The 16,276-nt window shown below is 36.1% G+C and overlaps 3 protein-coding genes across 3 annotated transcripts; all 3 read right to left on the bottom strand.

Annotated features, from left to right (window-relative positions):
* On the bottom strand, window positions 3,506-6,171 carry LOC18770029. Its single transcript, XM_007202160.2, has 3 exons — window positions 5,970-6,171; window positions 4,678-5,684; window positions 3,506-3,904 (listed from the first exon to the last, which is right to left on the bottom strand). Exons 2-3 carry the CDS (start codon window positions 5,656-5,658, stop codon window positions 3,899-3,901), a joined length of 987 nt encoding a protein of 328 aa, XP_007202222.1. The 5' UTR covers window positions 5,659-5,684; window positions 5,970-6,171; the 3' UTR covers window positions 3,506-3,898.
* On the bottom strand, window positions 8,496-11,879 carry LOC18769576 (inactive glucose-1-phosphate adenylyltransferase small subunit 2, chloroplastic). The gene is made up of 9 exons (XM_007202934.2): window positions 11,442-11,879; window positions 11,005-11,295; window positions 10,584-10,853; window positions 10,327-10,494; window positions 10,100-10,203; window positions 9,863-9,977; window positions 9,585-9,683; window positions 9,210-9,320; window positions 8,496-9,075 (listed from the first exon to the last, which is right to left on the bottom strand). Exons 1-9 carry the CDS (start codon window positions 11,637-11,639, stop codon window positions 8,959-8,961), a joined length of 1,473 nt encoding a protein of 490 aa, XP_007202996.1. The 5' UTR covers window positions 11,640-11,879; the 3' UTR covers window positions 8,496-8,958.
* Window positions 13,188-16,221, bottom strand: LOC18769523 (6,7-dimethyl-8-ribityllumazine synthase, chloroplastic). The gene is made up of 8 exons (XM_007202452.2): window positions 15,923-16,221; window positions 15,694-15,806; window positions 15,426-15,521; window positions 14,731-14,826; window positions 14,533-14,611; window positions 14,293-14,339; window positions 14,126-14,185; window positions 13,188-13,537 (listed from the first exon to the last, which is right to left on the bottom strand). Exons 1-8 carry the CDS (start codon window positions 16,089-16,091, stop codon window positions 13,499-13,501), a joined length of 699 nt encoding a protein of 232 aa, XP_007202514.1. The 5' UTR covers window positions 16,092-16,221; the 3' UTR covers window positions 13,188-13,498.

The raw sequence follows: 16,276 nt of genomic DNA, 5'->3' as shown, positions 1-16,276 counted from the left end.
GACAATTTTATCATGGGCCTGCCTTCTGGTCTTGGGCGTGCCGAATTTGGGCCCAAACACTTCTCTCATTGCAAAACAAGAAATCCCGGTTTCTTGTCGTTGAGAAGAAAATGAAAATCCTGACCAAAAAAGAAGAAATGGAATTTGACATGTGTCGTGGGTTTTCTTCAAGTGAAGAGATGAGATGAGATGAGATGAGCCAGCCGCATATGCAATGCAGTGGCATCAAGTGGACCTCAGAAAATAGTAAGTGTGTGTAGTGCATGCATTCTATTTGATTTGTGTCTGAGGGAGATGATAGACATAGACGTCAGATGCAGCAGGAGAAGCATAAGCAGCAGCATATGGGCATGTGCATGTGTCATGTGCTGGACCAATTCTCTCTCTCTCTCTCTCTCTCTCTCTCTCTCTCTCTCTCTCCCTAATTCAATGCATCTTTCATTCACCACCATACATTAATTAAATTAAATATAAATATGATTCCAATAATACCATACAAATGCAAGGCAATGCAACTCTCTGTTTGTGATTCTCAATTTCCTTCCTCGTACACTAGTCATCTGATTGGTTCACGGAAAGGATTTAGAGATATTTAGTGATATACCCATTTCTAGCACTAATATTATAAATAAACCCTACACAATTGAATTCCTATAAACAAACCCAAAAAAGACCCAAAAAATGATAGCTGGCCTTATTGAATTTAATATTGATTATTAAATTACTTTGATGCCCTATTGAGTGCTTTGGGTATTTTTATGAGATTTTGGGGTTGGCTTGTTTTAAGAAATTGATGGCAGTTTTGTAATTTATAAGAAGTTAAAAGCTTTTTTGTTATGTTGTAAATGGGCTTTGGGTGTGTTTCTAAAGTCCATTTTATATAGGATATTTTTATAATTTGGGCCCCCATATTGGGTATAATAGTGAATCTCCCAAGGATTTAATAAGAGATTATTTTTCATTTCTTGGAAAATGGAAGATTCTTTTCATATATTTGATAATATTGAAAAAGTAATCGAGAAATATAACTTTATTTCATTTTCTATGTTTTGTTTGTGTAAGAATGTAAAATAAAGTGTTTAAAATTTCAATTATATCTATATGAAATCAAATAATAAAGAAGGCAATGCCTTTTGAAATTTCGGTCAAATTTTATTCCCCCTCTCCACAAAAAAAAAAAAAAAAAACTCAAAATGGGTCACTTTCATCCCTTAACCGAGGTTTGATGACCCACTTTATCTCCTGCCGTCAACTCCATCAAAAAATCTGTTAATGTACACATAAATCATTATCCACCAATTAAGTGGGTGACCGTAGTAAGTGAAGCCCACCTCTTTAGTTTGGGTTGTTTTAGGGCCAATTTTGGGGCATGAGTTCGGGCTGATTTGGGGTCAGTTAGATTATTCAAATCAAGAAGGATATTTTAACTTCTTTTTTTTTCTTTTTTGGGTCAAGAGTATTTTCATTCCAACCAAAAGAGAAGTACAAACATAGAGCTAGGCTACCCACAACCACAACCAGAGAACAACAAAGCTACCAACTAGGGGTGGGCATCAATCCGGCCGAACCGATTATATTGGATTGGTTTGGTTTGGTTTTGACCAAAGAAAAAGTCAACATTTTGAAAAACCGAACCGAACCGGTTTGATTTGGTTCAGCTGTGGTTTGAGAGTTTTAAAAACTGTCCTAAACCGAACCGGACCGATTATAAATCAATTTATTATTTATTTAATTTAGTTTACATGTGGCAAGGTTTGTGTGCGTTTTGTGAGTCCGCGTATCTGAATGTTGGTGCACGTTCTGATATTCTAATTTGCATATCCCAGTTATTTGTGTGTGCTTGTATTTCCCTCTCTTTCTATCTCTACTATGTGTGTTTGCTCTTTGTGTTGTGTGGCTCTTCTTACTCTATCTATCTTAATTAATGGGTCCATTTCATAATTTCATACGCATTCAAACTCCACCTCTGTGATAAAAGCATTTACCTCTCTGTGATAAAAGCTTTTCATTTGTTTGTATTGTGATGAATGCAATGAGTAAATTTAATGCTACTTGGTTAATGCAAATTTTGTATATGTTTGTTTTGATGGAAATTGTGAACTTAGATGCATGCTAGACATTGGATAACCTTTGAATAAATGGAATGATGTTGTATTAGCCTTTGATGGAATGGAATGAAATGATATAATGGCAAAATGTTAGCATTATAATGTAAGAGCAGGTTGAAAAATGCATGGTTTTGTGTTAGGCACAAACCGGCCGAACCAATCCGAACTAAACCGATTACAAGTGGTTTGGATTGGTTCGGTTTCTATTATGATTTTAGGCTAATCCGAACCAAACCGGACCGTTATTTTCTTATTGGTTCAGCTGTGGTTTGAGAGTAAAACCGAACTAATCCGGACCGTGCCCACCTCTACTACCAACAGCCAGAGAAAAGAAAAGAGAAAAACAAGCTACGGCAAAACTAAAGCAGCCACAGCAAAAAAAAAGATGAAAAACAAGCTATAGCAAAACAAAAACAAATTTGTTAGAGGCCAAAGGTATGACACCTCCCAATAGGGAACGTTTTTCTCCTCTAACAGCCAGAACTCACATCTTAGGGGGATATGGGAGCCCATCAGCTTGCAACACAAAGACCAAAGAGGATGGGAGGCTGGATTCCCAAACCTCATCACACAGGAGGATATTTCCACTTAGGTTTGTGGATTTGAGGCAGGTATATAGACACTGGCAATGTTTGGATTCTTGGGAACATGGATTAAGAGAGACTATTTTGATTATGTTGAAGTAAGATCTCATATGTAAAAATTCATTTGTGATACAAAAAATGTGAAAATTCATTAAAAAAATCTCAAATTGCGTGGACGAAACCCCATAATGTGACAATTCATTAGCGAAACCCTAAAATGCGAGAATTAATTCTTGAAACCACGAAATGAAAAATTCATTAGCGAAACCCCAAGATGCAAAAATTATTTAGCGAAAAGCTAAATTGCAAATACTCATTGACCAAACCCCAAAATGTGAAAATTCATTGGCGAAACCCACAAAACCCACAAAATGCACAAATTCATTCTTGAAACCACAACATGTGAAAATTCATTCTTAAAACCATGAAATGTGAAAGTTCATTCTCGAAACCACAAAATGCGAAAATTCGTTTGTGATACTGAAAGAACCAGTACGAAAATTCATTCTTGAAACCATGATTATACTTTTAGGAAATTAGGGTCCTAACCTTTCAGAAAGAAAAAGTGCAAAACATTATAAACACGATGGAGAAACACAAAAATAAACTAATTATACAAGACACAAGAATTGTTTACAAGATGGCTAGAGGTCCACAACAAGAGAATAAGGAAAAACAATTACAACACTAAGTGTATTTGATTACTGATTTTACTATAGAACTCCCATAATTTTTTATTCCGTATGTGTAAGTAAACACTGGGGAAGTAAGGAATTAGAATGAATCTAAACACGTGTTAGTACACACAGAGCAAAAAGGAAATGAAATAATTACTATACCAATTACTGATAAGTAAACACCGTAGTCCCATTGGCTTACACAATCACATGATACTGAAATTTATAAGAAAAATGAGAGAATAAACTATTCAATCACTTGCCCCAAAAGTCTCAACAGTAGAATGGACTTGGAGAAAAGCACGAACTGCAACATCCATTACAATAAGAAAGCAACTGACACCTTCTTTATGAGATGTGTATTACTATCCAAACATAACAATTATACGGTAACAATCATATCAATTTCTCCCCCAACCAGAAGCTATAATACCTAAAGTTCAAGTGCCTATTTATCTATTATTTTAAAATACCAGTACAGATAAACAGACAACAGCAACAAGTTTAACTGTTCAAGCCAAATCCTTGTCTAGTCCTGCAAACAGAAAATTATAAACTGAGTTACAAGAGCAAGAAGTCAATGTAGCAAGGTAAAGCATTGTGACACTGTTAACCGGAAAAGAAAAGAAAAAAACCATTGTGATACTTGTGTTCAATTTTGAGTGTTCGTTTCCATTTTATGTGTAAGGTAACCATGAGTTTTATTTGCAACTGCAGGGGCTTCTGTGCGGAAAACATGTGAAAGCTCAACGCTAATACTCCATAAGAATGCTTATGATGCTTGCTAAAAGGGGAAGTTGCAAAATGTTCCAGGGGAAGTCAGAGCAGGAGTACATCATCATTTATAGTCAATATACAACGACACCATACACAGAACATGTATATAGTTGCACTTTGAGAAATACTCTTGCAATTTATAGATATATCATAAATTTGTCTCTGGCAATTTGAGTGCAGTTGTGAAATATTTTTTGGAATATTGCCTTGTGCCTCTGTGGTCTATTTGATCAGGCAAGTGCATTGCACCCACATCAGTTTCTCTAAGATAATGGCCGCCCCTTTTGCAGTTTGTTCCATCGTACATTAAACTAATTGCTTGTTTCTTCCCTACGTATGGGCCATGGTGGTGAGATGTAATAATATAGAGTCCAATAATTGGATTGGCTGATCCTTGTTTCAGGGGTTTGGTTTGAATATATTATAGATGGAAGGAATAAATCAACCACAACTGATCTACTATCTAATCTAGGAGAATCATGAGAATCCTGCAGTGCAGCAGAGTGAACGTGCATCAAGTAGATAAATTACCTCATCCTCGTCATCGTCATTGCCGCCATCTTCCTTGTTCTTCTTGAGGCGTGTAGTACCACCTTCCTTGACGATGGGTAACTTCATGGCTCCAAATGGCGTGTCCACATTGATATTGCCTTTGATGGTGTAGCCGGTACCCTTTCCCCGAATCATATCCCAGAGCGCAGACCCAAAATCCTTAGGCCTAAAGGTGATGGGAAGCTCAATGAAAGTGACACCCTTTTTAGCAAGATTCGCAGATTGGGAGAGCTGTGCGCCGCCAATGTTGACTTCAGAGAGCCAAATCTCGTAGTCAAGAGCATTGAGGCCTAAGTCGAAGTCATTCATGTTCTCCAGCTTCACATGGAGGACTGCAACGGTTTCTTCAAAGGAGAAGGCTTGAAACTTGATCTTCTCAACATCGACATCGGGTTTGTAAGGGATAGGGATTTCTCCAGTTTTCTCGAGGGGGAGAGTGAGTCTGCCGAGAACAGGGACATCGACAATGAGATCGACCTTGAACCTGTAAGGAATGATGCTTCCAGGCTTGATGTCATCGTAGGTGTTCTTGATGTCATCGTATACCAAGTGGACTGGAACTTTGACAGTCTCTTCTCCGTGGGCATGGATTGTTCCGGCATCAGGGATCAAGCCAGAGACCAGTTTCCTGCCATCACTTTCGATCAAGTAGTTAATGTCGATGAGAGGGATGGGCACTGGATTTGGGTTCTTGATCAGCACATCCACCACGATCTCCGCCTTCTCGAGAGTGATGCTAGGGATGTGAATCGCACTAACATCCGCTGTTGGCTTTCCGAACCCAATTGCTCCCTCGATCTTCTCCCCAATGTCATGAATGAAATCCTTCACCCTATCGATAAATCCACCCTCATCATCCTCATCATTCTCTCCCTCCTTCTTCTTCTTGTCAGATTTCTTCTCCTTAGCATCCCGATCAGCAATTTCTGGCTTATCATCTCTCGACGAATACGATGCCATGAAGATGTATTCCCTACCTACTCGCCCTATACATATATATACAATTTACAATTGATTTATCAACACCTTCAAAAGTTCATATATACCAATTACTAACACATTTTGATGATACATGGATATCATTCTGATTTATTGATCTATTTGCGAATGCAGAGCATGCCACTTGATCATAATTTTGACTCCCAATATAAAACAAATGAACAATTTTGACCCCTAAAAAAAAAAACGAATATCAACTCACTCCAAGAAGAAGAACATGTCAGATCTAAATAAATATTTTTGATTTTTGGATGAGATCTAAGCTAAAATACCTGGAAGCTGGAGCAGAGTTCAATTTGTATGCAGCCCAACGACACAAGCAGCAAAGATTTAAAGAAAGAAAATTAAATTGAGTATGTAATTATAAGCAGAAGCAATGAGCGATGAGCAATCAGCAGTGAGAAAGAAGAAGCAGCGGCAGCTTCGGTTGGGGTCGCGAGTTATATGACTTTACTTGTGCTAGTTTCACGTTGCTTTGTTGTGAAAATAATCGCTATTAAATTTGGCTGTGAGAGAAATCAGATGTGAGAGAAAGTATTTTGGCTTTTTGGTAAACTTTTTGTCAAAAGTGTTGTTAGTACAATAATTAATTTTTAAGTATTTGGTAAATTTTTTTGTAAAAGTGATGTGAGCTGTATATAATGACTAAAAATAGCATTTAAATATATATGTATATATTTATTTTTTTGTATCAAATTTGTTTTTATCACACCCTAAAATTATTTTAATTATAAAATTAAATAAATATTATGTTGAAAATTAAATATTTGTATCCAAATGCTCTAAACTAATGTTTCAAGTTAAATCTAATATATTCTATTAAAAATAAATATTCCATCAAAGAAACAAAAACAGGAAAAAATAAAAATAAAAATAAAAACCAACATCAACAACTATTGAAGTTAAAACCCTAGAAATTAAAAAGAAAGAGGGAAAAAAGAAATTGAGAAGAAATAAACATAATATACTTCTTACATGAGTCTTGTGGCTTCTCAGGAGTGTGCTTCAATTGATTTCAGGAAAAAAAGAAGAAGAAGGAAGAATAGAAGAGATTCAAGAGAAGAGATTGCGTGAAATAGATTGAGGTATTTTCGAAAGTCTGTAAATTTCATTAAACTCAGTGCCTTTTCGAAACTGATTCCCGCATAATCAGAAAATGACAACACCTCATTATTTGCTTCCCTTATAGCTTTCTTTCACAATAATTTTTAATAATAAGTGATTTTATCATAGTTTACCAAACGGGCTGAGCTTCTCAATTTTTTTTAAAAATAACTTATTATCCCAAATAAGCAATGCCAAACAAGTACTTATATTGGGGCCGGCTAATGGCGAAATCTCTCTTACACGACACAATGAATGCATTCAATTCAATTGTTAATTTGTTACCAATATACAATGGTAAAATATTCAAAAACCCTGAAATTATCCTTTCTTTATGAAAAACACCAAAGCAAAGAAATTCAATATAAGGGTCAGTTTGGCATTGCTATACTGTGAAAATAATCGCTGTCAAATTTGCTGTAAGAGAAATCATATGTGAGATAAAGCAGTTTGGCATTTGGTAAAATTTTTGTTAAAAGTGTTCTTGGTATTGATTTTACGCATAACCAGAAAATGATTGTCGCATAATCATTAAACCTAGCACCTATTCGAAACTGATTCCTGCATAATCAAAAAATGAAAGCACCTCATTAGCTGCTTTCCCTTATAGCTTTCTCTCACATCATAAGTGATTTTCTCATAGTTTACCAAACAGGTTGGGTTTCTCAAAATTTTAAAAAAATCACTTATCACCCCAAATAAGCATTGTCAAACGGGCACTAAATGGGGCAAAACAATCAAATGAAGCCACTAAACATATCTAAAAGAATTTTTAAAAATAACAAAAATTAAAACACGTTGAATTATGAATGCAATCCCATGTCACATCATCACATTTTTATCCCACATGATGTAACACGTCCATATCATATGTCATATCAATTAAATCAATGAAGTGTATTTTAATATAAAAAAGTTTAATTAATATTTTTTTTAAGTGTTAATAAATCATACAAGAAAAGAAAATGTTATATAATTTTAATTAATGTTGCTATCCACATTATCTGCCACATTAAATGGTATAAGAATATGATATACAAATATGATACGAATAGCATTATTCAAAAAAAAAAAAAAAACCCCATTACCCTCACAATGGAAACTCACCGTTGGTTTATTTATTATAGTTGTTTATGTTTTTATAGTCAAACTATTCTTCATGGTTTTTCATTTTCAGATTTTTAGAAGATGGAATCAAAGTTATCTGATATTATTTTGTATTTGTCTTAATTATGAAATAAACAATCTCCTCTGTTCTCTTTCGCATGAGCCTCCCTCTCGCTCAAGTCTCTTGTATATTTCCTCACTCTCTTTTCGACTCTCAATCTCTTTTTCTCCGACTTCCAATTTCGTTTGGCACCTCACGAATGGTTATCAATCTAAATATAATATATGCATTTTATATATTGGTGAGTATGAAGCTAGTTAATCATCTCTTTCCATATGAGTTTATTAGTCCTCTCCTAGAAAGGTATTTTTGGTGAATCCGATATTAGCAATCCCATTTAAAACTAAAATTAAATAAAACAGACATGAAACAAAATTTATTCTAAACTAATCCAAATCAAACCTGTATACAGCCCCTAAAGGTCTCCCCATCCAAGAGAGGTCCCACGGTTCCAGTGATTCCATCTCATTACAATCAATCATTGTAAGACTAATTATTATTATTGGTTGGCAGGTATACTTAATATTCAGGCTAAAAAGGAAAAGGAAAAAATAAATATTTAATTACTTTTTTGTTTTGTTTATATTCTGTGCGGGGGAGAATTTGATGCAGGTGTGAGATAAGATAACTTATGGTTTGTTTGTTTGTTTGTTTTTTTTTCTCTGAAAGCTTATATTAATTGTTCCGTGAAATGCACAATCGAAAACGGGAACTTGGAGGAACCAGAGAGTGGATAACGATCTGAAGAATTGGAGGAAAATGGTAAATTTGCAATTTTGCATCGATGGGTGCCTGGAGGCTGGAGGCTGAAGCAAATTCCAACATTTAAAAAAAAAAAAAAAAAAAGTAATTATAAAATTTATTTTATTTCATGATCTCAACTGAATTGTAAAAGAATGAATGGCATTGACAATTTGACATGGCGTTGATAAGAAAGAATTGATTGGATTGGATGAGCATGATCATGATCATGAGAGAAAGAGTGAGAGTCAGAGGATGGTGCCATCTGGGATTACTGCACTTCGAACAACGACTACTATTCCGTCGCGGATGACATAGCCATTAGCTTCTCTGTCCGCTTCTTGGGCCTTGTCTTTGTTCATGATCTGCAGCAGCACCAGAATAATAGTTAGTTACCATCATCATCATCGTCGTCGTCGTCGTCGTGACATCAAAAAACCCTCACTCTCACTCAAGGCTTATGAAACATTGAATTGCAGCTACATAATAATGTATGTACCTTAACATTCTTGCCAATTCTTGCATTCTTGTCTATAATGGCCTTCCTTACAAAAGTATGTTCACCAATTCCGATGGGAACTTTCCTCTTCTCACCACCTTCTGTCTGTAACTGTGAGTGTGAGAGCGGTTGATTAGATATTAAAAACACAGCATAATGGAACATTAACTTTAGAAACAGTTAGTTAGACTAAATTAGATATATGGTTTGTGGTTGGTCTTGGCCGGATTTTGATTTCAAAGTATAAAATAAATGCACTTAACAATTAATGGCAAGGATTATCAGACCATTAGAAAGAAAGCTAAAAACACACACTAGTGGTTCTGATTTCAGCAAATTAAGTTAACCCCCTAACTAAAACTTAATTAGGCTTACTTGATAGATAGTTGAACCCATGATCACTGAATCCTCGATCATAGCCCCATCTCCGATTCTTGTCCTGGTACCAATTACTGTATCTTTGATCCTGCATCCCTACTCTTGTGCAAGTCCAAAACCAACCAACCAACCAACCATTTCCCACCCAGAAAACAAGAAAACAAGAAAACAAGAAAACAATACAAATCAGTGGTCACTAGTTACTACTTGTTTAATTGGAGACATAGATAAATGATTTGAAGACATTATTCAACAATCCTCTTCTAAGTTCTTACATTGAGAATGCAGCCATCTCCAATTACACTGTTTATTATTACACAGTCGTCAGTTATATGAGTTGGAGGCAGACACCGACGCAAAGTGTAGACTGGACTTTCTCTATCGTAGAAGCTGTGTTGTTCATTATACATATATGGAAGAAATGAGCAAGTTTGTGTTAGTCCATGAGATTGAAATTTGAGGGAGGGGATCTACTCCAATATATACAACTTAATTTAGAAGTTACTACCGACTTGTATCCCACGTCTGCATCCTTTGTGCTTTGCATATTTGCTTGGTAGAATGCTTCAATATTCCTCATGTCCTCCCAATATCCATCAAATCCATAAGCTTGAACCTGACCTCTCACATCACATGCACAAAATTATAGTAAATCTTTGCATCTAACTATCTAAGGACTTGAAATTTGAAACAAACGCACTACAGAGAGTTGGTTAATTGTCAGAGGTATGGTTTGGACCTTCATTCCAATAGACATGGCTCCCGGAATTACTTCACTTGCGAAGTCATTTGCCTTGGGAAAATCTTCTTCTAGAAGCCTTTTCATTATATCTCTATTGATGAGATAGATTCCCATACTCGTCATACTATTTTGAGCAGTATCTTTGGATTCTCTTGAGCTTTTGGCCTGAAGTTTCAGTTCAAGGCTTACTCAGGAAACACCAGAAATACCATAAACAAACATAAAAATATACTACTACTACTACTACTACTTACTGAAACAGCAATAACTGGCTTTCCCTCCAACTTCAATCTAAACTCCACAACTTGATTTTCAGAGTTCACATCCAGAAAGCCAAAACCCGGATCATGAAGTTTCCTGGCAATTGATGCAGCAACTGTGATGTGAGCCTTATTGTCTCGGTGGGCCTTTAAGAGTTTTTGGTAGTCCATTCTGTAGAGATGGTGACCAGGAAGGACCAAAAACTCAGTCATTGGATACTCTTCCAGCACCCACAGGCATCTTCTGACAGCATCGGCAGTTCCCTAATATCAAGTTATTAGAATTCAAGACTTGAGAGAGTATATACACACACACACACACACACACACACACACACACACACACACACACATATCTTCTACTTGTACATGTAAATGAAATAATAAAAACTCCAGAGGATTTGATTATGCAGACCTGAAACCATCCCTTATTGCCAGGGCTCTGATATGCTGCAATTACTTCAACAAACCCCTCATTCCCAAGACCTACTCCAGAATAAGCTCTGGAAAGGTGGGAATTGAGAGAAGTAGAGTTAAATTGTGTTAGAGCATATATATGGTTTATGTTGCTGCTAATGCAGTTGCTCACAACAGAATCAATGAGCCTGTAGTTTGCTGCAATAGGTATAGCCCCTTGTGATCTTCTCTTTGTCAATGGGTAAAGCTGTGATTCATGTCCATCTCCAAACACAATAGCTGCCACACTCTGACATGAACAAATGTAATCTAGATCGATGCTCTTCAGAAGAATTGATTAAAGATAATAAAAGTAAAGAATATACATACCCTTAGGCTTACTTAAGAGGCAAATTATGTATCATTTACATGATTTAAGTAGAAATTTAAATAAACCTGTTTGGCTGAAGGAAACAACAAAGTGGGAGTTTGAGATTGCTGTGAATTGGTTATCAACAAGCTTGGACTTGGAGGAAGAGACGAATGAAGCTTCAGTGAACCTTTTTCATGAATACAATCCGATCCAGTTATGTGGTGCTTTGCTTGGGTGCTAACAAGGGAGGTATGAATAAAAGAACGCTGCAAGATCACCATGACAATACAGAGCGAGAGACTCTATGTAATGTATGTATGTACAATTTGCAATCTGTATTTTCAGCTTTTAACTTCCGCCCAACTGATTTAAGATCACTAAATAGAAAGAATAAGCAGGGAGTATTTTGCTTTCTTCCGCCTCATGGCTATTGAGGAAATCTTCCTTGCATGGCTATTGAAGCTTTAGAGGCTTAGAGGCAAGGATTTGGTTTCTGAGCAAATACCATCCCACTTGCGTAAACCTGATTAGAACCATTTTTCTAATGAATATATATATATATATATATATATATGATATATCACACATGAAGCATGTCGAACACCATCAATCTTTCCTCTTGTGTTCTTATGTACATATAACTTTGATTCTAAGCTTCTTATTGCCCCTTTTTTTCTTTATTCTTTTCAATTGTTCTCTTTGTTTCATAAGACTTCAAAGTTATATTCATAGTTAACGGATGCACAAACAAACCAGTTGTCCAATAATATAAAATGCAACTGCAAATGACCTTCTTAACCTAACAAGTAACCTGACGACAGCTTCTTCATGGCAAAAATGCTCGGTAAAATCAACATGGATTTTGAAGCTTACCGCTGCTCTTCACTCACGGTTTAAGACTAGGAGTTGCACTGCACCACTTTATTTGACCGGTCATTTTCCTCGTCATCTTTTAAATTTAAGTTTTAACTAGGGAAAGAAAGGGGTGGACAAAAGGGCATTTTTGTCACTTAGTTTGGAAATGAAGCTTGAAGCCTTCTGGCGACTGTTGGGCATTTTGGAATGGAGTGGCATCGAAGCTAGGCATTGTTGGCTCAGCTTTTATGGTCTTCTCTTCAAATTAAGAGTACTGGCCAGGCGCACATGTAAAATTGTAAAAACAAATTTACTTTAAAAAAAAAAATATCGTGTAGCTAATATATGTGTAACAACAAGTGACGACTATTCACTTGCTAATATGTTCAGTTGGTCTGATCTTACGAGCCAGACAACCAGCCAGCCACAATGATTGTTTAATATATAACAAAAAGTATCTTTCTTCTTCCTCTTTTTTATATAAATTTTTATTTATTTATTTAAAAATTTTATATAAAAAAGACTTGTGTGTTTTCCTGGTTCAATCTCTTTCTTTCTTTTTGTTATGCGTCAAAGAAGCTTGCAGCTTAGGAAAAGGTCTTGGATATGGCGGGTCTATGCGGCAACGCACTCACAAGGGACATGAGACCGCTTCTTGAATACTTTAGTTTGATGCTGTCAGCCAAATCAAATTTTGTTGATCACCGACCGACCTATCTTTTACAACATCTTAGATTCTTAAGTACTAGCGACATCCCAAACATCTTCCAGTGCAATCGTACACAAAAAACAAGTATGCTAGTTTGGCTACGAAATATTGCAAAAAATAAAGTTAGGCTACGAAATCAAACACAGCTCGTGCACATGTCGGTCACCAAAACATAGCAAGTGGTGAGAGTAACGACCTTTCCTTTCAGATTTCAACCTCAAAGTGAGATAATCGGTGAAGGAACCACAATGAATGTTCGCAAATATGAAAAAGCAACATCGAATCACATCTACCCAGCAAGATAGAAATCTTTTATTCGAAACATCAAACATTGCTTCTTGTTTTTTTCTTTAAATTCAGCTTCAGCCTCGATGCTTTTATCAGGGCTTAGCAATCAACAAATAGCCAACTATAGTTTGGGACAACATGGCTACCTCGTTGGAGTTTCAATCACCCACAAGATATAAATTTTAGCAGTTCAAAAATGGAACAACAACAACAACCAAGCACATCTAGTAAAGGAAAACGCTGGCCAAATTAAGAATTTATCTGCCTCTCCTCAGTGTAACATTACCACTACTTCAGATGGTGCTCAAACAAAGATGCCATCTCAATCTGCAGTACAAATCAAAATAACCATGAAAGGGTTATACCAAAAATCAAAATACAAAGACAAATAACATTACTCTTAGAACAAATCTAAAATATATATATCTAAGTGCGGTTCATGAGAAAAAATAAAATACAAACCCCTCCTCAACATGGCACCTACTTGCTACTACCCTCTTTGTTTCATATTAGTGTCATACAAAAGGCTATTAATCAGATTACAGTTTCTAAATTAATGTTATAGTATATCAATGCAACAGAAGTAAGTTTATATAAATCTAACTAATATTTTACTATTTTCCATAATTTCTATTTACACTTATCTTCTACTACAAACTCTACAACAAAATTCAGCAAGAAAGAGATTAAAATGGAGGCAAGAAGGAGAAATCTTGGAACTCCCTCCCCAAAACAAGAAGACAGCATGCAAAAATCTAGGCAAACAATGAACTATAAGGGAAGAAAACTCGAGAGAGAGAAGCAAGACCAAACCCAACTCAATAAAAGATATACATATAAACAGAAGCAATCCATTCCAAATGCAACAACTCCAGTACCATCATAGCTTATTATGATACTTTGATATCAACTTACAGCTGTCAAAGCAGTCTCTGCACCCTTATTTCCAGATTTACCGCCAGCTCGGTTTAAAGCCTGCAATTGTTATGAGAGGCAACAGTAAGATCATTCCCCACTTTGGTAATTAGAAGAAAACTGTAGAGAGTTGCCAGTGCTACATTTGAATATGTTAAAAGATTTACCTGCTCCATATTATCACAAGTTAGGACACCAAAAACGCATGGAACTCCTAGTATGACATAAGAGAAGTGGTTATGAGGAAACAAAATTCAAGCATTTTGGAAGAAAAGGAAACAATACCACCAACCAAAGAAGAAATTCAAGACGGGAAAAGATTTCCCAGACCATCCTAATGCTATTGTTTCTCAGTACGAGATATAAGATAAAACTAATTTGGCAACTAACAAAAAACAGACACCAACCTGATTTTAATCCAGCCGAAAGTACTCCAGATGCTGCTGAATTAGCAACTGCATCATAATGAGTTGTATCACCTCTTATCTACTGACAATGATCAGTTCATAAATTAGGGTTTTAGCAGCAAGACAGTATGCTAAAGAATGAACTTCTCATGGAGACAATATATTATATTAAGGATATGTAAAATTGCATGAAAATACCACAGCTCCAATGCATAAAATTGCATGATATCTTCCTAAACTTCCAAGCCTCTGTGCAGCTACACCAATTTCAAAGCTACCAGGAACCCATACAACCTGAGGGAGAAGCAATAGAAATAATCAGGCCACATAAAATCAGCTCATGCAACAATAAGACTACAAACCACCTTACAAATATAAGGCATGATATCAGATCTGCTGCATTTAACCAAAAAGCACAGTAACAAATTATTCTTTTTGGGGTTAAAGTTGTCTCCAAATGATATTGCAAAATGCTAAGAACTGACAAACCGTACATTTTTACTTCTTTTTGAGATTTTATCATCTTACTGCCAAGGAGTGAAATTTGACAGCAGTGGTATGTCAGAAATAGAAATTTAGGACATAACAAAGAAGCAGTCAAAGTCTGATTATTATTATTTTTAATTTTTTGGTGAAATACACAAAAAACAGGTGAGTTTGGGATCAGAAGACATGAGGGCATATAGTTGGTTTCAATTCAGCAAATTACCTATAAACATCACATTGGAAATTAGAGCATAAACATCAAAGTAAACCTTAGTTTGACACAGAAACTGCCAAGCACTCTGCCTTTCATTATAACAAGGATCATTATCAATGGTAACAAGTGTAAAACAACTAGATGAAGAAGAAGAGCCTAGGCAGATGACTGGAAGTTTATGTTAGGTATATACATCAATATCCTCTTCTTGAATTGAATAATTCTTGAAAGTCGCCAGAGCTCCCTCTAACAGCTGCTTTGTGATAATCTCATTAAACCGCGCTACAACCTTGAAAATAGATAATTAGATCAACAACAATCAAAGAAATATAGAAAGCATAGAGAAGTCAGTACCATAAAGTAGAAAGCGACTCACTCAACAACAATTAGTCAATTACATATATACACACATACATACATAGGGTGTGTGCGCTTTTGAGACATTGAGAGTGAAGACTGACCACTGCGAAACGAAGGCCCTGAGTTGTGGTGACGGAACCAACGAGATGCCGAACAGCCGCAGTTCGTGCAAAAGACGAACGCTGGGGGTGATGGTCCTTCCTCTCAATTGCACCTGCCCCTCAATTGTTTGATTGAATCCAAATAGATTACATTACTTGAGTAAAAACAATAATAACAAATAAGAATACTTCTTGAATTACTTTGTGGAGCAGAGAGAATAAAGCGAACCTCCTATGGAAGATGAAGATGAAGAAAGAGAGCGCGATTTGGGTATCTGAGACAGCTGAAGGCGTAGAATGCTGCTACCACCATGACGAGGATGAGAGTGGCAATTATCAGTGAGTGGGAGGCGTGAGTTAAAACACTGGGTTGAAGCGGAGGCGGAAGCAGCAGCCATTTCAATTTTCAGATCAACAAGAATTAGGTTACCGTTCGACTGTTGAATCAATTAACTCTACTCACTAGCAGCTGGTCAAGAGAGAATGAGAATAGAGTCAACTCAACTCAACTCAAATGCCTACATAGGCTTGCCGCTTGCCTAACTTTACCTAACCTAAACCCGGACAGGTTATGCAAAAACGC

Source organism: Prunus persica, chromosome G7 (assembly GCF_000346465.2).
Source record: "Prunus persica cultivar Lovell chromosome G7, Prunus_persica_NCBIv2, whole genome shotgun sequence".
NCBI lineage: Eukaryota > Viridiplantae > Streptophyta > Magnoliopsida > Rosales > Rosaceae > Prunus > Prunus persica.
The sequence above is the reverse complement of the archived record's forward strand: the minus strand, read 5'-3'. Positions and strand labels throughout refer to the sequence as shown.

Coding starts and splice junctions, on each gene's coding strand:
- LOC18770029 (XM_007202160.2), bottom strand. CDS start 5,658: ATGGCATCGTATTCGTCGAGAGATGATAAGCCAGAAATTGCTGATCGG.
- LOC18769576 (XM_007202934.2), bottom strand. CDS start 11,639: ATGGTGATCTTGCAGCGTTCTTTTATTCATACCTCCCTTGTTAGCACC. Junction 10,854..11,004: donor GCAATAAGGGATGGTTTCAG/GTCTGCATAATC, acceptor ACTTGATATTAG/GGAACTGCCGATGCTGTCAG. Junction 9,978..10,099: donor GATGCAGACGTGGGATACAA/GTCGGTAGTAAC, acceptor TGAACAACACAG/CTTCTACGATAGAGAAAGTC.
- LOC18769523 (XM_007202452.2), bottom strand. CDS start 16,091: ATGGCTGCTGCTTCCGCCTCCGCTTCAACCCAGTGTTTTAACTCACGC. Junction 14,827..15,425: donor TTCAAGAAGAGGATATTGAT/GTATATACCTAA, acceptor CTTCTCCCTCAG/GTTGTATGGGTTCCTGGTAG. Junction 13,538..14,125: donor CAGAGACTGCTTTGACAGCT/GTAAGTTGATAT, acceptor TTTGTACTGCAG/ATTGAGATGGCATCTTTGTT.